General features: G+C 41.0%; 3 protein-coding genes across 3 annotated transcripts; all 3 read left to right on the forward strand.

Annotated features, from left to right (window-relative positions):
- The first annotated feature begins 1,009 nt into the window (after positions 1-1,009).
- LOC103505484 (cilia- and flagella-associated protein 251-like) lies at positions 1,010-4,072 on the forward strand. Its single transcript, XM_017442440.1, has 4 exons — positions 1,010-2,110; positions 2,503-2,730; positions 3,221-3,376; positions 3,918-4,072. The coding sequence occupies exons 1-4, from the start codon at positions 1,087-1,089 to the stop codon at positions 4,070-4,072; spliced, it is 1,563 nt and encodes a 520-aa protein (XP_017297929.1). The 5' UTR covers positions 1,010-1,086.
- LOC103505485 (glutamic acid-rich protein-like) lies at positions 4,023-17,283 on the forward strand. Its single transcript, XM_017442441.2, has 10 exons — positions 4,023-4,249; positions 7,805-8,220; positions 8,660-9,767; positions 10,160-10,387; positions 10,899-11,054; positions 11,765-11,968; positions 12,498-12,689; positions 14,428-14,549; positions 15,410-15,573; positions 17,280-17,283. The coding sequence occupies exons 1-10, from the start codon at positions 4,147-4,149 to the stop codon at positions 17,281-17,283; spliced, it is 2,697 nt and encodes an 898-aa protein (XP_017297930.1). The 5' UTR covers positions 4,023-4,146.
- On the forward strand, positions 17,252-22,930 carry LOC108251903 (putative inorganic phosphate cotransporter). Its single transcript, XM_017442444.2, has 8 exons — positions 17,252-17,416; positions 18,512-18,742; positions 20,144-20,231; positions 20,524-20,747; positions 21,029-21,178; positions 21,565-21,697; positions 21,872-22,113; positions 22,516-22,930. Exons 1-8 carry the CDS (start codon positions 17,315-17,317, stop codon positions 22,663-22,665), a joined length of 1,320 nt encoding a protein of 439 aa, XP_017297933.1. The 5' UTR covers positions 17,252-17,314; the 3' UTR covers positions 22,666-22,930.
- The last annotated feature ends 863 nt before the right edge of the window (positions 22,931-23,793 follow it).

Raw genomic sequence — 23,793 nt, forward strand, 5'->3', positions numbered from 1 at the left:
AGGTAAAAACACACACATCACGTCTCACATGAGTTCACGTGACGTGATAGTAGTGTGTTCCTACCTGCAAAGGGTTCACTTAAAATCTCATTCTTTTCTCATTTCAGAAATCTCACGAGAAGTCTCATCTCAACTCTCCTACGATCATCCGTCCGTCCGCAACGCCTAAGTCCCCCGCGCCGTCGTACGCCAAAAATATCCGCCCACCCGTCAACCAAACAAAAACCCACCGACCAAAAACACCATCTGCGGCGACAAAAACCAAACGAGAGGATAAACGGAAAGACGAAAAGATAGACGGAAGATGACAAAGATAGTCGGGAGACAAAAAGGACACGTGGAAAGAGGACAAAGGCCGAAAAGCGGACCCCAAAACACAGAAGATACAAAAACCGACGAAAGCGGACAACCAAAACGACATAGAGCCCGTCAGCCGGAGCGGAGACCAGCAAATCATGGGAGGGCGATCAAGTTCAAGAAATTCGTGGATAGGGCTGACGACTATCTGGACGAATGATTCGACCTGTCCACTAAGAGACGCAAAGGTAACTAATATTAAAAAAACCAACTCCTCAGTGCGTGGTAGTGGTTAGCGCGGTGGACCTCTCGGATCTGGAAGGTTTGGTGGTTCGAGTCCAAGTCAAGCAAGTCAAGTCATAAAATTTAGAAGTAGTGCAATTAAGCAGGGAACGATATTTGTGACAAGCATTTATGCCTTAACACAATTAAAATTCCCTTAATAATGTTATTGTTTTCTAATAAGATAATCTCACCAATAGGTATGCATTTGTTCCTTTTTAAGTATCAGATTGGTGCTTTTCAGTGAACTCTTTGTTGGATAGATTGGTCATGCTTTGGTGAAAGTTTCATTTCCTTGTTTTTTCTTGTGATAATGTACGTCTTCTTCCTATTTTCCTCTCTTCTCCTTACTTTTATTTTTCACTTTTTGTTATTTATAATTCTTACTTCTGTTTCTCCTGTTTCTGTTTCTTTTTCCTGTTTCAGGTGAACAGGAAAAAGAAAAAGGGAGGCGACAAATACACGACGAAGAAAACCAAGAAACCGAAGGTGTACACAGAGAGCTCGATGGTTTTCACAACATTGAAAGAGGAACCCGAGTTGAAACATCGGGAAAAGAGGAGGTCCCGAGACCAATCGACGTCGGACGAGTCAACTTCGGAGAAACGAGTCCGCACGAAGCTCAAAACGAAGAAAGACGAAAACAAAAAGCCGAAACAAAGGAGCAGAGAAAGAGTAAACGATAAGTTCAAATCTGACAAAAGCGTTGACAGAGGTCGCAAAGACAAAGGCAAAACTAAGTTTGTCGAAGATTCGTCACGTGAGCCGATGACAGACGAAGCGTACGAGGATCAGTCGACCTATCAACTGCCTTCGGAAGAGTACGAAGAGCCGGAATCAGCCGAACCCGAGCCGAAGCCGCCCGAAAAGGAACCGGACTGGTCGCAATACATCGACGAGAACGAAGAAAGTGAAGAGCCAGAAAGCGAAGAATCGGATTCTGAGAAAAGACCGTCCGAAAAGGCTTTCAAAAAAGTCATTTCGAAAACTAAAGGTAAACACAGCGACGAATCGGAACGTTCGGAACCGGTTCGGAAAACGAAGAAATCCTTCAAGAAAATCGTCACCGAAGAGTCTGAGTATTCGGCCGAGAAACACCCCCCTGTGAAACCCCAGTCTCCAATAGAAAAGCGAACGAAACTCGACAAACGGACGAAATCCAAGGGAAAACCTGTCCATTCGTCAGAAGAAAGTGAAGAAAGTTCAAGACTGGACCGGAAACGATTGAAAGATAAGCGAAAACAGAGGAAATGGTCGGTGGAGTCAAAAGCTCTCTCGAGGTCTAAGCATGAACGTTCTGAAGCGGAACTTGGGTCAGATGAACACCACACAAGGGACAAAACAAAAGGAAAAGTAAGCCATAAAGAAGAGGAAGAGGAAGAAGAAGAGGAGGAGGAAAAGGAGGAGGAGGAAGAAGAGGAAGAAGAAAGAACCCACCATGTCACGTTCCAAATGACCACTAGACAGCGGAAAGTGAGGAAGTTCAAGATTACACTGCCGCCCGGAAGAAACCAAACCAACACTTTACTAGGTAAGAGAAAACACACTGATAGACAGATCAATCCAAAATAGACTATATGCGCTAATTTAGTTGAGGTTTCGAACTTTCGAAGTTAAAGAGCAGGAAAAGACACTTGACATTAGAGTAATGCGTTTATGCGCATAACACAGATTGTTCTTCTATCTTGAAGTCACAACTGTTTGGACTTTTTCATTCGAAAGGCAAGTGCAAATTGATTTTTCGACCTTTCAAAGATACTTTTTCGAAGTTTTAACGTCAGGTTTGGATTTTTCACAACTCTTGTCGTAGGAAGCGACCTTCATTTATTAATTTTTTCGTTAGGCGCTTTAACTACGTCGTTAAAACATGTCGTTCGCGCAGCATAATTTTTATTTTTACCCAAATGCGTCCACACTCGCCAGGGACGCGCAGCTTCTACGACCTGGTCACCAAAAGCGACGCGTTTGTCGACAAGACCGAACTCATCACCGACATTCTCTGCGACGAGAAGATACTTCACTTTACGCGACCAAGGAAATGGGGTCGCTCCATGACGATAGACATGCTGAAGCGGTTCTTTGAGCTGGAGTTGGATGACTATGGACATCATCTGGATGAAAGCGAGAAGGTCAACAAGAAACTGTTCCGCGGTAAGTCGAAATGGTGCTCGAAAATAGAGAAATGATGCTCAAAAATAGGGAAGTTGTGCTCAAAAATGGAGAAATACTGCTGAAAAATGGCGATAGTAGGCGATACGTCGCAGATTCCATTGCCTTCCGAAGGGAACTTTATCTCAAACAGAACAGGTTTGTTCTCGGAACAGCTACATATGTTTCTCTAATCCCGTACATTTCTTTTCGATTTCAGCACGATGAGATCTCCGTTGCTACAGTTCCCTCTATCAAACCTCTTTAAAAACCCCTATTAGGTTAATAATGCCTCGGTGGTGTAGTGCTCACAAGACGCTCGCCTGGTAAATAGGAGGGCATGGGTTCAATCCCAGGTGTGAAGTATGGAATTTTATCCTCAATATAATTTGATAATTTGACCACAGTAATAGTAGTAGCCTACTGCTGGGTTAAAGGGACTTTTCAGTCCTATGCGAGCAGTATTAATAAGCAACTATTATTCATGTTTTAGGTGGAATTAAGATCGATCTGATCCCAGAGTTGGACCAAATGACCACGCCCAAGTTGAGACGAAAGAAAAAGAAGTTGGCTGTCATTGACGCTATTCGATACCGTACCAGTCCAGCCCTGAAAATATCTGAAGACAAGAAAGCCATGATGCATTTAGGTAAATTTGATATATTGGACAGCAGTAGATAACATGTTTCACCGAAAGTGGTTCACCACACTCGCAACATAGGGGGAGGAGATTTTGTAAAGAGGAAGTAGTGAGTAAGCCGGGTATGTCCAATTCGTATCCTTGTCAGAACTACTTCCTGCTATCTATTGGGTCGATAACTGGATTCCCATCGGCCAATCTCAGGTTTTATAGGTCTCAACTTGTTTGGTCGCGTCAGCTCCCATGGCGTAGTGGTCATTGCGCTCGCCTTGCACGCGGGAGACCCGGGTTCGAATACCGGCGGGGTCAAGAAATTTGTATCATGCAAATGATTGATTCCGTGACTGGCTGTTGCGGGGCCCACTCAGCCTCGTGAGGAAAATGAGTAGCTATGACATATAAATGCGCATAGCGACCGGTGCCAGCATGGTAGGTAAACATTGGATTTTAGGATTATTGACTTGGGGCTGTTTGCTCCTTCATCTCAGCCTCAGAGAGGGCTTTTTTGCGTACAATTTAAACGAAGTCCAAATCCATCTCACATTTCCAGGCAAATACCCCGTCATGGTTTTCAACTTCAAGAACCTTCGCGGGGACAACTACAACGCCGTCATGTTGGCCATGAAGAATCTGATTCATCTGCAGTTCACTAAAGTAAAATTCGGTCCAATTGATAACAAAAGCAAGTGGACGATAAAAACATGACGTGTGTCGAAATCAAGATCGTCAAGTAAGGAGGGGCGAAAGATAAGGGTCGTGCGGGTGTTGCCAAGTTTCGAATGGAAAGCTATGGCCTCAGTGTTCTTCTAGTGTTGTGTTTAGTTACGAGGATAGCCGATCTCAAATCTCCGACAAGTTCCGAAGATGGCGAATCTTCGGCAGGTAAGTTGTGGACTTTGGTACCACACCAAAAAGGTGTGGAATTTGGCACCATAAATGATTCAATAAGCTAAAGCTGTGTCCACTTGTCCGTACATAGTCGACGTCATCGCGTTGATCGACGGTCGATCGATGTCGACTGAAACCGGACACTGCCTCGACGACATAGATTCACCTCGTCGATCGACGGCTGTCGACTATGTGTGGACACAGCTAAAGAATACCCGTAAAGACATACCAAATTTCAGCGCTCTACGACAAACTGTTCTCGAGATATATTGCTCACCATGTGTACACTGCCTCGACGACATAGATTCACCTCGTCGATCGACGGCTGTCGATTATGGGTGGACACAGCTAAAGAATACCCGTAAAGACATACCAAATTTCAGCGCTCTACGACAAACTGTTCTCGAGATATATTGCTCACCCTGTACAGACTACAGACAATGGACGGGTTAAAATCTACTTTTTTGGACTCAGGGGACCCGAAGGCCAGCCACTCACTATCAGGTAGACCTGACAGGCGGATCTTTTCAGCCATACCTGCCAGGTCTACCTAATATTCAGTGGCTGGCCTAAAAGAGATACTTTGTGTCCCGATTTTGAAAGTTGGAGTGATTACAATACTGGAGTTCTTTGGAAGTGAAGAGAAGGCTTGCAAAATTCGCTGATAAAGTGATGAGAGAATACCTACTCTCCCTCTTAAAAGGTTTCCCTTTGAATCTCATTCTCTTTCTCATTTCAGAACTCTCACGAGAAGTCTCATCACAACTGTCCTCCGATCAGTCCGTCCGCGTAACGCCAAAAATATCCGCCCCACCCGTCAACCAGAACAAAAAAACCACCGACCAAAAAACACCATCTGGCGGCGACAAAAACAAACGAGAGGATAGACAGAAAGACGAAAAAGATAGACGGAAAGATGAAAAAGATAATCGGGGAGACAAAAAGGACACATGGAAAGAGGACAAAGGCCGAAAAGCGGACCCCAAAACACAGAAAGATACAAAAGACCGACGGAAAGCGGACACCAAAACGACAATAGGCATGGCTCCTCAAGAGAAAGATAGGCTACGCCAACAAGCGGATGTATATTGAGTATTTGAAAATGAGTATGCCAGATGATCAGTACATCAAAACAGGTAAGAATAGAATAGAATAGAATTTTTTTTTGAATTTGAATTTGAATATTATTTCTTTATTTTTGAAAATTAGGTTACAATAAAAAGCATCTCCTAGGCTGATTTCAACCTCTGAGGAGATAGGCGATCAAGTTCAAGAAATTCGTGGACAGGGCTGACGACTATCTGGACGATGATTCGACTGTCACCAAGAGACGCAAGGTAATAATAATAATAAAACCAACCTCAGTGGTGTAGTGGTTAGCGCGGTGGACTTTGGATCTGGAGGTTGGTGGTTCGAGTCCAAGTCAAGTCATAAAATTTAGCGTAGTGCATTAAGCAGGGAACGATATTTGTGACAAGCATTTATGCTTAACACAATTAAAATTCCTTAATAATGTTTATTGTTTTCTATAAAATAATCTCACAAGTAGGTAATCATTTTGTTCCTTTTTAAGTACAGTTGGTGCTTTTCAGGAACTCTTGTTGATAGATTGGTATTTTGTAAATGTTTATCTTCCTTGTTTTTTCTTGTGATAATGTTACGTCTTCTTCCTATTTTCTCTCTTCTCCTTACTTTTATTTTCACTTTTTGTTATTTATAATTCTTACTTCTGTTTTCTCTGTTTCTTTTTCTTTTTCCTGTTTCAGGTGAACAGGAAAAAGAAAAAGGGAGGCGACAAATACACGACGAAGAAAACCAAGAAACCGAAGGTGTACACAGAGAGCTCGATGGTTTTCACAACAATGAAAGAGGAACCCGGGTTGAAACATCGGGAAAAGAGAAGGTCACGTGACCAATCGAGGTCGGACGAGTCAACTTCGGAGAAACGAGTCCGCACGAAGCTCAAAACGAAGAAAGACGAAAACAAAAAGCCGAAACAAAGGAGCAGAGAAAGAGTAAACGATAAGTTCAAATCTGACAAAAGCGTTGACAGAGGTCGCAAAGACAAAGGCAAAACTAAGTTTGTCGAAGATTCGTCACGTGAGCCGATGACAGACGAAGCGTACGAGGATCAGTCGACCTATCAACTGCCTTCGGAAGAGTACGAAGAGCCGGAATCAGGCGAACCCGAGCCGAAGGCGCCCGAAAAGGAACCGGACTGGTCGCAATACATCGACGAGGAGGAAGAAAGTGAAGAGCCAGAAAGCGAAGAATCGGATTCTGAGAAAAGACCGCCCGAAAAGGCTTTCAAAAAAGTCATTTCGAAAACTAAAGGTAAACAGGACAACGACGAATCGGAACGTTCGGAACCGGTTCGGAAAACGAAGAAATCCTTCAAGAAAATCGTCACCGAAGAGTCTGACTATTCGGCCGAGAAACACCCCCCTGTGAAACCCCAGTCTCCAATAGAAAAGCGAACGAAACTCGACAAACGGACGAAATCCAAGGGAAAACCTGTCCATTCGTCAGAAGAAAGTGAAGAAAGTTCAAGACTGGACCGGAAACGATTGAAAGATAAGCGAAAACAGAGGAAATGGTCGGTGGAGTCAAAAGCTCTCTCGAGGTCTAAGCATGAACGTTCTGAAGCGGAACTTGGGTCAGATGAACACCACACAAGGGACAAAACAAAAGGAAAAGTAAGCCATAAAGAAGAGGAAGAGAAGAAAGAAGAAGAAGAGGAGGAGGAGGAAGAAGAGGAAGAAGAAAGAGCCCATCATGTCACCTTCCAAATGACCACTAGACAGCGGAAAGTGAGGAAGTTCAAGATTACACTGCCACCCGGAAGAAACCAAACCAACACTTTACTAGGTAAGAGAAAACACACCGATAGACAGATCAATCCAAAATGGACCATATGCGCTAATTTAGTTGAAGTTTAGAACTTTCGAAGTTAAAGAGCAGAAAAAGACCCTTGACATTAGAGTAATGCGTTTATGCGCATAACACAGATTGTTCTTATATCTTGAAGTCACAACTGTTTGGACTTTTTCATTCGAAAGGCAAGTGCAAATTGATTTTTCGACCTTTCAAAGATACTTTTTCGAAGTTTTAACGTCAGGTTTGGATTTTTCACAACTCTTGTCGTAGGAAGCGACCTTCATTTATTAATTTTTTCGTTAGGCGCTTTAACTACGTCGTTAAAACATGTCGTTCGCGCAGCATAATTTTTATTTTTACCCAAATGCGTCCACACTCGCCAGGGACGCGCAGCTTCTACGACCTGGTCACCAAAAGCGCTACCTAATATTCAGTGGCTGGCCTAAAAGAGATACTTTCTCGTGTCCCGATTTTGAAAGTTGAAGCGATTAAAAACTTTCGCGAGTTTCTCGGAAGTGAAGAAAAGGCTTGGAAAATTCGCTGATAAGAGAATTCTTTCCCTTAAGGTAGAAACACACTACTATCACGTCACATGAGTTCACGTGACGTGATAGTAGTGTGTTTCTACCTGCAAAGGTTTCACTTTAAATCTCATTCTCTTTCTCATTTCAGAAATCTCACGAGAAGTCTCATCTCAACTCTCCTCCGATCAGTCCGTCCGCGTAACGCCAAAAATATCCGCCCCACCCGTCAACCAGAACAAAAAACCCACCGACCAAAAAACACCATCTGGCGGCGACAAAAACAAACGAGAGGATAAACGGAAAGACGAAAAAGATAGACGGAAAGATGACAAAGATAGTCGGGGAGACAAAAAGGACACGTGGAAAGAGGACAAAGGCCGAAAAGCGGACCCCAAAACACAGAAAGATACAAAAGACCGACGGAAAGCGGACACCAAAACGACAATAGAGCCCGTCAGCCTGAGCGGAGACAGCAAATATGGGAGGGCGATCAAGTTCAAGAAATTCGTGGATAGGGCTGACGACTATCTGGACGATGATTCGACTGTCACTAAGAGACGCAAGGTAATAATATTAATAAAACCAACCTCAGTGGTGTAGTGGTTAGCGCGGTGGACTTCGGATCTGGAAGTTGGTGGTTCGAGTCCAAGTCAAGTCAAGTCAAGTCATAAAATTTAGCGTAGTGCATTAAGCAGGGAACGATATTTGTGACAAGCATTTATGCTTAACACAATTAAAATTCCTTAATAATGTTTATTGTTTTCTATAAAATAATCTCACAAGTAGGTAATCATTTTGTTCCTTTTTAAGTACAGTTGGTGCTTTTCAGGAACTCTTGTTGATAGATTGGTATTTTGTAAATGTTTATCTTCGGTGTTTTTTCTTGTGACAATGTTACGTCTTCTTCCTATTTTCTCTCTTCTCCTTACTTTTATTTTCACTTTTTGTTATTTATAATTCTTACTTCTGTTTTCTCTGTTTCTTTTTCTTTTTCCTGTTTCAGGTGAACAGGAAAAAGAAAAAGGGAGGCGACAAATACACGACGAAGAAAACCAAGAAACCGAAGGTGTACACAGAGAGCTCGATGGTTTTCACAACAATGAAAGAGGAACCCGGGTTGAAACATCGGGAAAAGAGAAGGTCACGTGACCAATCGAGGTCGGACGAGTCAACTTCGGAGAAACGAGTCCGCACGAAGCTCAAAACGAAGAAAGACGAAAACAAAAAGCCGAAACAAAGGAGCAGAGAAAGAGTAAACGATAAGTTCAAATCTGACAAAAGCGTTGACAGAGGTCGCAAAGACAAAGGCAAAACTAAGTTTGTCGAAGATTCGTCACGTGAGCCGATGACAGACGAAGCGTACGAGGATCAGTCGACCTATCAACTGCCTTCGGAAGAGTACGAAGAGCCGGAATCAGGCGAACCCGAGCCGAAGGCGCCCGAAAAGGAACCGGACTGGTCGCAATACATCGACGAGGAGGAAGAAAGTGAAGAGCCAGAAAGCGAAGAATCGGATTCTGAGAAAAGACCGTCCGAAAAGGCTTTCAAAAAAGTCATTTCGAAAACTAAAGGTAAACAGGACAACGACGAATCGGAACGTTCGGAACCGGTTCGGAAAACGAAGAAATCCTTCAAGAAAATCGTCACCGAAGAGTCTGACTATTCGGCCGAGAAACACCCCCCTGTGAAACCCCAGTCTCCAATAGAAAAGCGAACGAAACTCGACAAACGGACGAAATCCAAGGGAAAACCTGTCCATTCGTCAGAAGAAAGTGAAGAAAGTTCAAGACTGGACCGGAAACGATTGAAAGATAAGCGAAAACAGAGGAAATGGTCGGTGGAGTCAAAAGCTCTCTCGAGGTCTAAGCATGAACGTTCTGAAGCGGAACTTGGGTCAGATGAACACCACACAAGGGACAAAACAAAAGGAAAAGTAAGCCATAAAGAAGAGGAAGAGGAAGAAGAAGAGGAGGAGGAAAAGGAGGAGGAGGAAGAAGAGGAAGAAGAAAGAACCCACCATGTCACGTTCCAAATGACCACTAGACAGCGGAAAGTGAGGAAGTTCAAGATTACACTGCCGCCCGGAAGAAACCAAACCAACACTTTACTAGGTAAGAGAAAACACACTGATAGACAGATCAATCCAAAATAGACTATATGCGCTAATTTAGTTGAGGTTTCGAACTTTCGAAGTTAAAGAGCAGGAAAAGACACTTGACATTAGAGTAATGCGTTTATGCGCATAACACAGATTGTTCTTCTATCTTGAAGTCACAACTGTTTGGACTTTTTCATTCGAAAGGCAAGTGCAAATTGATTTTTCGACCTTTCAAAGATACTTTTTCGAAGTTTTAACGTCAGGTTTGGATTTTTCACAACTCTTGTCGTAGGAAGCGACCTTCATTTATTAATTTTTTCGTTAGGCGCTTTAACTACGTCGTTAAAACATGTCGTTCGCGCAGCATAATTTTTATTTTTACCCAAATGCGTCCACACTCGCCAGGGACGCGCAGCTTCTACGACCTGGTCACCAAAAGCGACGCGTTTGTCGACAAGACCGAACTCATCACCGACATTCTCTGCGACGAGAAGATACTTCACTTTACGCGACCAAGGAAATGGGGTCGCTCCATGACGATAGACATGCTGAAGCGGTTCTTTGAGCTGGAGTTGGATGACTATGGACATCATCTGGATGAAAGCGAGAAGGTCAACAAGAAACTGTTCCGCGGTAAGTCGAAATGGTGCTCGAAAATAGAGAAATGGTGCTCGAAAATAGAGAAATGGTGCTCGAAAATAGAGAAATGACGCTCAAAAATAGAGAAATACTGCTAAAAAATGGAAAAATGGCGATAGTAGACCATACGTCGCGGATTCCATTGCCTTCCGAAGCGAACTTTAACTCAACCAGAACAGGTTTGTTCTCGGAACAGCTATCTTTCTCTAATCTCGTCTATTTCTTTTCGATTTCAGCACGATGAGATAGATCTCCGTTGCTACAGTTCCCTCTATCAAACCTCTTTAAAAACCCTATTAACCTGCCTTGGTGATGTAGTGTTCACAAGACGCTCGCCTGGTACATAGGAGAGCATGGGTTCAATCCCAGATGTGAAGTATGGAATTTAATCCTCAATATAATTTGATAAATTGACCACAGTAATAGTAGTAGCCTACTGCTGGGTTAAAGGGACTTTTCAGTTCTATGCGAGCAGTATAAATAAGCACTATTATTCATGTTTCAGGTGGAATTAAGATCGATCTGATCCCAGAGTTGGACCAAATGACCACGCCCAAGTTGAGACGAAAGAAAAAGAAGTTGGCTGTCATTGACGCTATTCGATACCGTACCAGTCCAGCCCTGAAAATATCTGAAGACAAGAAAGCCATGATGCATTTAGGTAAATTTGATATGATATTGGACAGCAGTAGATGACATGTTTCACCGAAAGTGGTTTACCACACTCGCACATAGGGGGAGGTCTTTAGCTGTAAAAAATATCGATATTGACATTTTTTTTCCGATATATCGATATATATATCGAAACTGTAATATCGATATAAAATATCGATATATCGAAACCAAAATATCGATATTCGGAAATATCGATATATTATATCGCCCATCCCTAGGGGGAGGAGATTTTGTAAAGAGGAAGGAGTGAGTAAGCCGGGTATGTCCAATTCGTAGCCTGGTCAGAACTACTTCCTGGTATTTATTGGGTCGATAACTGGATTCCCATCGGCCAATCTCAGGTTTTATAGGTCTCAACTTGTTTGGTCGCAAGTTTCATCCCTACCCGGAGCGTGCTTTATCCCAAACAGCCAAAGTTCTTCTTGTTTGGTCGCAAGTTTCATCCCTACCCGGAGCTTATCCCAAACAGCCAAAGTTCTTTCTCCGAACGGCTGACTTTCTTCTATCCTGTCCTGCTTCTCTCTTCGATTTCGGAACGATGAAACTTCTATTGTTACATTTCTAACAGTTCCTTCTATCGAACTTTTTTTTAAGCCTAACCCCTCTTTTAAGGCTGTTTGCTCCTTCATCCAAGCCTCAGAGTGGGCTTTTTTGCGTACAATTTAAAGGAAGTCCAAATCCATCTCACATTTCCAGGCAAATACCCGGTCATGGTTTTCAACTTCAAGAACCTTCGCGGGGACAACTACAACGCCGTCATGTTGGCCATGAAGAATCTGATTCATCTGCAGTTCAAGCGATACTCATGGCTCCTCAAGAGAAAGATAGGCTACGCCAACAAGCGGATGTATATCGAGTATTTGAAAATGAGTATGCCAGATGATCAGTACATCAAAACAGGTAAGAATAGAATAGAATAGAATAGAATAGAATAGAATAGAATAGAATAGAATATCAAAATAAGTAAGGACGGATCATCAATCAAAAGTTCTCAGTAGAAACTCTTGCGCTGTCCAAAATCCAAATCCAATCATGAATCATTTGTGGTAAAACAGAGATCTTTGTGGGTATTCCTCGTTATAATTTTACATTGGTAATGCCGCCACTGGTAGCTACTCGATTAAAGTAGCTACTCAGTTGTCCTCTCGAGGCTGAGTGCACTCCGAACTCCAAACACATAGCCGAAAAAAGTGTAGGGGTTAGCGCAGTAAACATTGGAATCTTTAGAACTGGAGGTTGGTCGTTCGAGCCCCAGTCAAGTCATAAAATGTGACAAAAAAAAGTTTGATTGGTTGCTCGTTTGGTTCGTTCGTTTGTTTTTTTTTTTTTTTTTTTTTTTTTTTAATTAATGAGATCCTGCTGGATTATAACACGCGATAAATTTAAACAATAGCATCAAATTTGACTCGTCACCGCCCCAATTTTTCAGGCATCAACTTCATCACGAAAATGGTGCACAAGATCTACAAGAAGCGAGTCGTCTTTTTCATTGACGACGAGGATTATCCGGTGGTGCAATATTTGAAGAACAACTACTTCGACAAGGAAGGACTGGAAAAGATACATTCGATGACCAAAGAGTTTATCAACAAACTAGTCGAGGATCCCAATATACATCAAGGTAAATACAGAACGTTTTAGATTAACTAGTGGTTGACCGGTCCTTTGTACGGGATCAGCGTGGCATAAGAGTCATAACTTTGAGGTGCTGCCATTTTGAATCGGAATGGAATATGACAAATTTAAATAGCCTATGTCACCCTCAGTACTCTTCTCAACAACCACAAAAAATTTCATCATGCTCAAAAATAGGGAAGTTGTGCTCAAAAATGGAGAAATACTGCTGAAAAATGGCGATAGTAGGCGATACGTCGCAGATTCCATTGCCTTCCGAAGGGAACTTTATCTCAAACAGAACAGGTTTGTTCTCGGAACAGCTACATATGTTTCTCTAATCCCGTACATTTCTTTTCGATTTCAGCACGATGAGATCTCCGTTGCTACAGTTCCCTCTATCAAACCTCTTTAAAAACCCCTATTAGGTTAATAATGCCTCGGTGGTGTAGTGCTCACAAGACGCTCGCCTGGTAAATAGGAGGGCATGGGTTCAATCCCAGGTGTGAAGTATGGAATTTTATCCTCAATATAATTTGATAATTTGACCACAGTAATAGTAGTAGCCTACTGCTGGGTTAAAGGGACTTTTCAGTCCTATGCGAGCAGTATTAATAAGCAACTATTATTCATGTTTTAGGTGGAATTAAGATCGATCTGATCCCAGAGTTGGACCAAATGACCACGCCCAAGTTGAGACGAAAGAAAAAGAAGTTGGCTGTCATTTTAAACAATAGCATCAAATTTGACTCGTCACCGCCCCAATTTTTCAGGCATCAACTTCATCACGAAAATGGTGCACAAGATCTACAAGAAGCGAGTCGTCTTTTTCATTGACGACGAGGATTATCCGGTGGTGCAATATTTGAAGAACAACTACTTCGACAAGGAAGGACTGGAAAAGATACATTCGATGACCAAAGAGTTTATCAACAAACTAGTCGAGGATCCCAATATACATCAAGGTAAATACAGAACGTTTTAGATTAACTAGTGGTTGACCGGTCCTTTGTACGGGATCAGCGTGGCATAAGAGTCATAACTTTGAGGTGCTGCCATTTTGAATCGGAATGGAATATGACAAATTTAAATAGCCTATGTCACCCTCAGTACTCTTCTCAACAACCACAAAAAATTTCATCAAAATCGGTCGAGCCGTTTTTTCGTGAGAAGAGGACAACAAAATGTCCATCAGAGTAACAGCGCCGTAACAGACAGACATACATGTACATGTTTCATGTTATATCTTTTTCTACGTTTCCATTGAAAATTAAAAAGTTTCTCTAATTTTATTTATTAGGATAAGATGTTTGAGAGAGAAAAATGTAACAACACAGGTCTTGTCGTCTCGAAATCAGAGGAGAACAGAATAATGTAGAAAGCTAGCCGTTCCGAGAACGAACCTTATCTGTTTAGGATAAAGTCCACAAAGGGCAGAAATCGGACCACAACCTAGCGCTTATAATGCAGGCGTTGATATTTTTGATGTATCTAAAGTTCTAAAGAAAAGGCATCTTCCGATGGCCACACTTCATTTCGGTCTGACCGGTCTTTGTGGCATAGACGACCATTTTTAGCCCGTTTCAGTCCTGTTCGGCCAAAATAAACGAGTTTTTTACTTTTTTTTTATTATTTTTTCAACGTATTTCCTTGGTAATTATGATGTTGTTTACATTATTCTGTCAAATTTCTAGGTAGGCAATGTTCGTGCAGTTTTATCAATCTTCTCTACTTTACGTTCACAGGGATTATATTTGGGACCATGCACATCAAGCAGCTCAATCCACCGTTCCTGCCAGAGTCCTACATGCCCTACTCTGTCAATGATCCATCCTATAATACTCTACTGGGCTTCACTGACGAAGAGGTAAGAGTCAAGAATACAAATTCTGATCAGTCAAGAAATCTCAAATCAAATTATCTGTTTTAAAGCAGAGCTTTTTCACAACTCTTGTGGATATCACAGCATTGCTAAGTGCCTCCTTTGCAATCAATTTCCACATTTCAATAATCTTATAAGGAATTTTAATTGTGTTGAGCATAAATGCTCGTCACAAATGTCGTTCCCTGCTTAATGCACTACGCTAAATTTTATGTCTTGACTTGGACTCGAACCACCAACCTCCAGATCCGAAGTCCACTACGCTAACAACTGCACCACTCTTTTTTACATTGGTAATGCCGTTACTCGTCGCTCCTCGATTGAAGTAGCCAATCAATTGTCCTCACGAGGCTAGGTGCAACCCAAACTCCAAGAACAGAGACGTGCAAGCCTCGTGTGATACCCACTCGGGGCACGGAGCATTTAAGCACGCTTAACAACAGGGTTTATACGCTCTTTCCGGAATGAAATTCCATGACTATTCCATGATTTTTCCAGAAAATTAGGGGGCGGAGGTACTTAATCAGTAAGATTACCCCTTCATTTAAATAAAATATGCAATATGCAGAACCCCCAAGGAATGTGAGGGGAAATGCGCCACAGGCCTTTTTTTTGAAATACTTGATATTTAATTTAAATATTTTAAATTTTTGACCGAGTGGAAAATTCCCTGACTTTTCCAGGTTTTCTTTAAATTTTCGCGATTTTCCATGACTAATTCCATGACTTTTTGGCCGATTTTCAGATTCCATGACTTTTCCAGGTTTTCCAGGTTGCGAATAAACCCTGCTATTTAAATGCATTTTACGTTCCCTGTTAATTTACCCGTGCGGTTTTTTTTCCAGGTGGACCGATTATTGGTCAACAAAAGTTTGTCCGTGACCAAACGGGACCTAAAGAAATGGTATAGTGGTTACAATGTGGGAGGTAAAGAGTTGTATAACCCATGGTCTGTGCTCAACTGTATTCACAACGGAGGCAAACTGGCGCCCTATTTCACTAATATGCCGTGAGTTTACTATTTATTACTATACCCGTGACCAAGCGGGACCTAAAGAAATGGTACAGTGGTTACAATGTGGGAGGTAAAGAGTTGTACAATCCATGGTCTGTGCTCAACTGTATTCACAACGGAGGCAAACTGTATTCTCGCGTTATTTATGATTGATGCTATTGTTTGGGTTTATGTACACATTGAAACACTGACAGAGAAGGGTTTCACATAAATTATTGACACTTTATCTCTCTTTATTTGCAGACCCAAACACCAATATTATTAATTCCTGGTTTTTTTCATCTAATTATCTGACCTACATACGGATGAGAGCACATTCCTAGACTAGTAAAATTTTAACTTAACATCAGTTCAAAACAAAGGTGTGAACTTAGTATTATGATATGTAATAATAATAAATATCATTGTTATCACAATAAATGAGTAAACTTCAAGTACTTGATAAATAAATACCTACGTCAAATTATGAATGTGACCTTTAAAAAAGCTGTCAGATTCAATCGTTTATTACTTCATATCTAAAACCTGAAGAAAATTACATGACCTTCAATGAGAGAGAGAGAGAAACTTTAGTCCAAGAATTTATAGCAAAAAAACATGTACAAGTTGAATTTCAAATTTTCAATGGAATAAGAGATAAATCTTAATGGTATTGGCAATTATAATTTTAAAAAGTTTCCAATCAACCATTTGCCAAAGAAGAAGGAAGTGATTATTGAAATTTCAAAAAACAAAACTAAAAAAATCAGGTGTAAACATCACACGACTTTCTATTACATTTGCGGAATACGTATTTTGAAAAAAAAAAAAAAAAAAAAAAAAAAATGAAAATTGTTCTGAGCCTGAGCCGCCTACGGCGGCCAAATTTTTGGTCGAAAATTTCCTAGTATAGCTCGCTATACTGTAGTAATAGAAAGTAAAAATTGTCGACGTCATGAGATTGTATTGCTGATTCTCATTAGACACCGGCGCGGTAAAGCAACATCATTGTCAATGATAATGATGAAGTGAAAATATCCGCAAGACATAAAGACACGATGCTAGCCGACTATCATAACCTTGGAATGATCAGAACAATTGAAAAGGGAAAAGTTAATGGTGTTAATTGCTTTTCGCTTTCGTTGAGAACCATTATTATCAGATTTCTTGTTAGACTTGGATCTTAATCCTTGTACTTACTTTGCTACTACACTACATAACAGAGACGGCAGGAATAAGCTAATGTCTCAAACAAACCCTTTCAACGGCTAAGGTCATATCAGGGTTTGGGCTACTCTCATCTTATTCGTTGGACTATCACAGCTTCTCAATTGTCCTTACAAGGTCACTAGGCTGACAGCACCAGCAGTGCGTGATGTTACAGACGGTCACCCATCCAGATACTAACCATGCAGGACGCGACGTTGCCTTAATCTTTGATGCATGGGAACTAGTGCACTTATTTATATCGGTGTTTACCAACCCAGGATTGATATTAAACGAGGACTTATAAACTAAATAATCTCTCTAAGATTGTACTCAATACCACAATAATCTACCCACGGTGGTAAAGTTCGACCTTCCTGTCGCAAATATACCTACCTGTAAAAGTCTTTATGAAACCCTACTAGTACATTAAGAAGCGGCGCGGCGTAGCTCTGACATCGAAATAGACAACCAAAGCCCCTAATATTGATTCCTTCTTTCTGTTCTGTTTCCAGATAAACGCTATGGCGTGCGTCATACTCAAACCCTGATGATGTTCCTAGGTCTCCTAGTAGCCTATGCATTGCGAGTCAATCTATCCGTCGGGATTGTGGCTATGACAGACAAGAACAATGCCAATGTAGACTTTCCTGTAAGTATTATATCCCTGTAACTGTGACCTAGTGGTCAACAGTCGTTGCTTCTCTGCCCCGCAGACGCTTGAATCGTATTCTGATCAAGATGGACATTGTATGACCGAATCCGTGTGAATCTAAGGATTTTCTTCTTTAGGTTTCCCTCCTGATGGTGTTTTGAGTTAGAAAACACCACATATCTTTATTAATTTTGATTTCTTTTCCTTCAAAGAGGAAGAGTCTCAGTATGAAAATGTCTGACTTGTGAGCTCTTTTCCTTCAAAGAAGAAGAGTCTCAGTATGAAAATGTCTGACTTGTGAGCTTGTGACCCAAAAAAATAGTAGACACAGTCCATGAGAGCTCCGAAATTACAATGAGAATTCATAGTACAAGTAGGTACATAGGTGTATTGAAAAAGTCAGGTATCTTCATACTTCATATTATTAGAGATCATAAGAACTTTCTCTGTAAGTTCTCATTGAACGGCATCCAATCTAAGATTCTTCCGTGAAATGTCAGTCCCATTTAAATATACGTACAACCTTGTGCAGAGGTTAAAGCTTGATTGCTACTGTTGGAAACTTCAAAGTTCGAACCTTGATGAATTTAAAATTTTAGAACTTATGTCCAATGTATTCTCTAAATGTTCAGAAAAGGTCGATCCTTTCATTGTAAAATATGTGAACTTTCTCACGGATGTTCCTAAGTTATTTTAATCTCTGTGATTTCACTGTTCATTCTAAATATTATATCAAACATGAAGTTCATAATGATACCGGGAGGCAATACTTTCAACTGATAATGTAAGGTCATTAGTAGTAGGTACCTCTACGCCACCTTGACTTTTTACTGAGAGATTTCATTCAATGGAAAAGGTGTTATCTACCTACCACAATGGCCTGAGCTCATACCGAAACAGCTCTGAGAGCACCCCGAATTCATGAAACAGCTTGATATTTCAGACGGGACACCTGTCAAAACTCCATCTACGCATCACGCAGTGTTGCTTAAGTTTAGTGATCCGTTGAGATTTAGTTCCTTCTAAGCTTTACAGACGATAGTTAACATTTTAAATTGCCGTCACTAACTCTCTGTTCTTTTAACTTTCCAGGAGTTGCCGTGGGATGAATCCATCAAGTCCACAATCCTCAGCTCGTTCTTCTGGGGTTACCTGGTCATGCAGATTCCAGCCGGGATGATGTCAGAGAAATGGGGCGCCAAGTGGCTCCTTGCCGGATCCCTCGGGTTCTGCGGCGTGTGTACACTTCTCACTCCACTGGCGGCTATTGAAGGCGGCTCAACCACCATGATCATAACCAGAATAGCGCAAGGACTGGCTCAGGTGATTTAACGCGCTTTGGAGAGTCGCAGTTACTATCAATAGACCCCAGATTATAAGAAACAAAATAGCAATTGGGATTAGCTCAACAAATTAGACACTTGCAAATTTTTCTGCGAGTTTTTTAATCCAAGTTCTTAGTGTTGCTCTGCGGAAGAAATAAAGTTCCCATATTACAGGTTCCAAATAAATTACCTGGTTCAATTTTTGACCTCTCAGCCTCTCACCCATCATGAACATAGGTAAAGATGATTCACCTATACTATCCCAGCATCTGAATCACTTCTCATGCATTTAAGCAGTTATAACAGAAAGGAAATAAATTCCCATACATAGTCATGGTATCATTTATGTTGCTCGAGAAGAAGTGATAAAAACATTCCGAAATATCTTGCAATAAATAGAGTTGTGCGACCTAGTCGGCTGATAAACGAACTATCTGCTTCCGCTGTTGTGTTACCGGCAATCATGAAGTTTGTCGCACGATGTTTTCTTTTTTAACGTAGGTACGATTCGTATTGTGAGCACTATCTCAGAACATATTCAGTCATATTGCTTGGAAATATCATGTACTCGTAGTTTATCAGCCCCTGTTGAATACTTGGATCATACCAACTCATATGATGGGAACCAGAATCACTGGTGCTATTGAGTAGCATGATCCGCATGTTACGGTCCTCATCCAAACCATTATCAATTAACAATGGTGTCTTTGTTGTGGCGTCCATCCATCTCGCTCATTTGCTGAAACACGTTTTCCTCAGAATACCTACGTGACCCAAGTTTTGGTCCGTTAGAATATATTATATACCTGAATGTGTTAGTATAAGTATAGCACTTGATGATGGAGGCTTCTTAGGATCCAGAAAATCCGATGTGTTTAATGACAATCCTTTCAAGGAAACAGTTTTGAATGGCTTGTCAGCAACCATTAGAGTATTGATAAGCGTACTGGAGATATAAATGAAATGCAGTTTTAATGTATTCAGGAAGTTCTTGCGTGTAACATTTCAGGAAACTATTGCCATTGTTGATAAAGTTACAAGATCTATCGTGCCCGGAGTGAGATCTAGTATTTCTACCCACTTGAAATCAGAAATAATGAATTTAAGTGGGTAGAAGTGTTCATGCAAGACCAAATAAAAAACTAGCAGAACCATTATCCTAAATATTGATCTAGTCAATGGAGAATGGCAATTCAAACCAAACCCATTATAGTTCAAACCAATTTGGCATTGATTGATTTTGTATGAATCGCTAGACACATCTGTGCATACAATGTTATAGAAAGCGAAGTACTTTGTGAATTGTGAGGCCAAATCAATGGTTAATGATATGTTGACAACGCTTTGTATACTAGTCTCGTGATGTCATAGTTATTGTTCTTTCTCTCTGGGATTTCAGGGATTCATTTACCCCTCTGTCAATGCTTTCATGTCGAAATGGGCACCACCCATGGAGCGTGCAAGATTGTTCTCATTCGCTTTCAGTGGTAAGTTACTTTTTGCAATGAGCCTCATAATATTGAGCTTCTTGATTGGCTTCACCTCTGAATGTACCCCAAAATAGTCAGCACAGCGTGCTGTCCGAGACGGTCACGCGTCCAGCTACCAACCACGGGATACCTTACATTGCGTTGGTTGCTTAACTTCAGTGATTTTTTCGAGTGTTACGAGACGCGTATTTAAGATGCTATTGTTGTTGACTATTAGGTAACTTTTGGTATACCGTATAGAACTCAAGGGATTCCCCATACCTCATTTTTACTTTCCTCTCATTTTCAGGAACACAGTTCGGTAACTTGGTGACTTTACCAGTGGCCGGACTGTTGGCCGGTAGTCCCTGGGGTTGGCCATCCATATTCTACGTGTCTGGAGCAGTGGCCATTGTATGGGCCGCTGCTTGGTGTTATATTGGTGCCAATAGTCCCGCCCAGCACCCTTTCATTTCCCTTGAAGAGAGAATCTACATTGAAACCTCGCTCGTGCATAGTTCAACAGTCAGTTCTGTAAGTGTCCACTATCTTCTTCTGGTGATTTTCTTCCTTTATTTACCTTTTTTTCTCTCTACATTTAGTTTAAACATCTGGAGGAACTTCATCACTATTAACACTTAACACTACTGGTGACTGGTAATGATCAAAAATATCGAGAGGGGAAAAGGTGTATGGTACAACTCAGAACTCAGTGGTGAGAAGTCTGTCGAGGAATTTATCAAACGGTGAATATTACGCTGGATTATTGAACTCTAATCCTGATACATAAATATTTCATATTGTTCAAATTTCAGAGCATGAAAGTACCATGGAAGGCAATTCTGACGTCACTACCAGTATGGGCAGTCCTCATCACTCACTTGTGTCAAAACTGGGGCTACTGGACTCTACTCACTGAGATGCCATCCTATATCAACTCAGTGCTACAATTCGACATCAAAAGTGTAAGACATTTCCAAACCAATACCAGTGCCCTAATTCACCAAAGTATGGAAAAGTATTTACAATTCCATATTTCGATATGATTTGTCCAAATTCAAAATACTGCTTTTCCATTGGCTATTACACTTGTAAGATACTTTTCCATACTTTGGTGATTTAGGGCACTCTGAGTGGCAGTTTTCATGAAATTCATACTTGAAAAATGATATATTGCGATGTGGTAGACGTCCTATTCAGCACATTTGATTAATTCAGACGTCTTACACGCAAAACTACTCAATTGTCTGTCGTACCTCATAAATTAGTTTGATAGCAAGTACGAGTAGGTATAATTTGTGTTTTCATTGACATATTCCTCATATACTGTGTGATGTTGTCCCATTTCCAGAACGGCTTCCTATCAGCAGCTCCCTACTTGGCTCAGTGGATTCTGATCCTGGTATTCTCCTGGTTAGCGGATTACATTGTTGCCAAACAGATCCTGTCACCCACCGTGTCCAGGAAAATGTGGAATACCATCGGTAAGAACTAACAGGTGTCCTTAGCTTATCCTCATAGTTAGGATAATCCGACCTGATCAGTAATTATAAAAAATCCATTAGTGAATGAACAAAGATAGTTTTAAAATTTATCTCGAAGATTTTACATTTACCTATATTTGTTAATATTTATTCCGTACTAATCTTAATTCACAGGTCTCTGGGGGAGCGCAGCAGCTTTGGTTGGTCTCTCATTTGTTGGTGACAACTTAGTAGGCGCCATCACCTGTCTGACGTTGGCCATCGCCATCAACGCTGGCACATACACGGGATTCTTATCCAATCATTTGGACCTGTCACCCAACTTTGCCGGAACCCTGATGGGTTTTACCAATGGGTGCGCGAACATTGCGTCCATTCTAGGACCCCTGTTTGTCGGATTCATTGTGACGGACAATGTACGTGAATTCTACAACATAGAAACAGCTGTTTCAATGCTGCGCTGACTGTTAAGAAATCAGCCGATGAGACACACCTTATTCAATGTAGCTGTGTTAAGGCTTATAGGGATTCTACATATGAGTAGGCAAACAATCCCTGTACCTGAGTGTATGGCGCATCACGCCAGAGGTCTCGGGTTCTGTTTCTTCTGCGAGGGAAGGATAAGAAAATTAAAAAGATTTACAATAGTTGAAAATCTGACCCGTGACATGGCGTTTGACTATCGGAAATGAAAAACATTTAGATTATTCTTGTACTATTAATGTCTAGATACTTGCAAATTTATTTTGGGATGTGTCATTTCCCCCCATTTTCTCTGTATACATATTTTCAACATTTTCTCTCTTTCTGGATTTCAGACATCCGTCTCACAATGGCAAACCATTTTCCTGATTGCCGCCGCCATTTTCTTCTTCGGTAATCTGATCTTCCTCATCTTTGGAACGTCAGAAGTTCAGCCTTGGAATGACAGCGAGTATGACGGGGATAAGAAGAAGAGTAGGAAGTAAATCCTTGTATCACCACTGACTTTTCTTGGAATACCTGGCCTTGGTCCTTGGAATGACAAGATTTAGCCTTGGATTGTCAATGCCGTCCGTTGGAATGCCAGTGTATGGCTTTGGAAAGCCAGTGTCACGTTCAATACCGAGCCACGCGTGATATGAGATGGTTGTGGTTAAAGACTGACTTAAGAGATTAGTTCCTTGTGACATGTTGAATACAACAGTTCACGACGAATTACAGAATTAATCAAGGCAAAATTGAATTGGGTGACTGTCTAAGTGTCTAAGAAGTGCTGTTCGATAATTCACTCAGCCTCATCTTATATTATAAAATCAAGATCCATTCACTCATTCACATTTCACACACTGATCGCTCTATCTCCTGAACCACAACACCTAGAAAGCTGAAATTTGGTAGGGTTATTTCTATTATGGTCTAGTGTGCAATAAGAAAGGATTTTGCGAAAATGTAAACCGATCCTGAGATGTGATCAATTTTTGATCGCTAAAATGTCCATAAGAAATACACAGAGTGCAGAGACTGCGGGAGAGAAATGTTCCGCTCTCGACCAACATTTTGAGTTTCGTTTATGTTTTTAGTACATACCTAGTAGTAGACAGTAGGTACCTTATGGAGCATATTTTATTTATTTACATATTTTATAGGAAAAAGATCTCAATATGGTCCATTTATCTCAATATTGCACCACTTAATTGATTTTTGGCATCATTTGATGAGAGACATCATGGGGGATGCGTTTATGGCATGCTATAGCACAGACCCATGTAATCGAATAGATATTTCATGGCTTACGAAATAAAAATCCAGACAAAACATACCTATACCTACCATAGATACACATTTACATACCTACATGTTTAAATGAACAAAGTATATGAGGTAGGTACCTATAACGTTACCAGTAAGTTAATTTATTATATTGGTAGGTATTGAATTATTTAAATGTATTAGAATAAAAGTTCAGTCTAGTCCGGTCTGGTCTGAGACTCATTCAACAACTCAAACATCCAATTTCCAAGTTATAAGAGTGTCATTGGCATGATGGTTATTCAGTCCGAATGCAAGTAGGTACCTATACTTACCCTCTTCCTAGATTCCTAGGTAAGTAAAAA

The sequence above is a fragment of the Diaphorina citri genome, unplaced genomic scaffold (genome assembly GCF_000475195.1).
Source record: "Diaphorina citri unplaced genomic scaffold, Diaci psyllid genome assembly version 1.1 scaffold177, whole genome shotgun sequence".
Lineage (NCBI taxonomy): Eukaryota > Metazoa > Arthropoda > Insecta > Hemiptera > Psyllidae > Diaphorina > Diaphorina citri.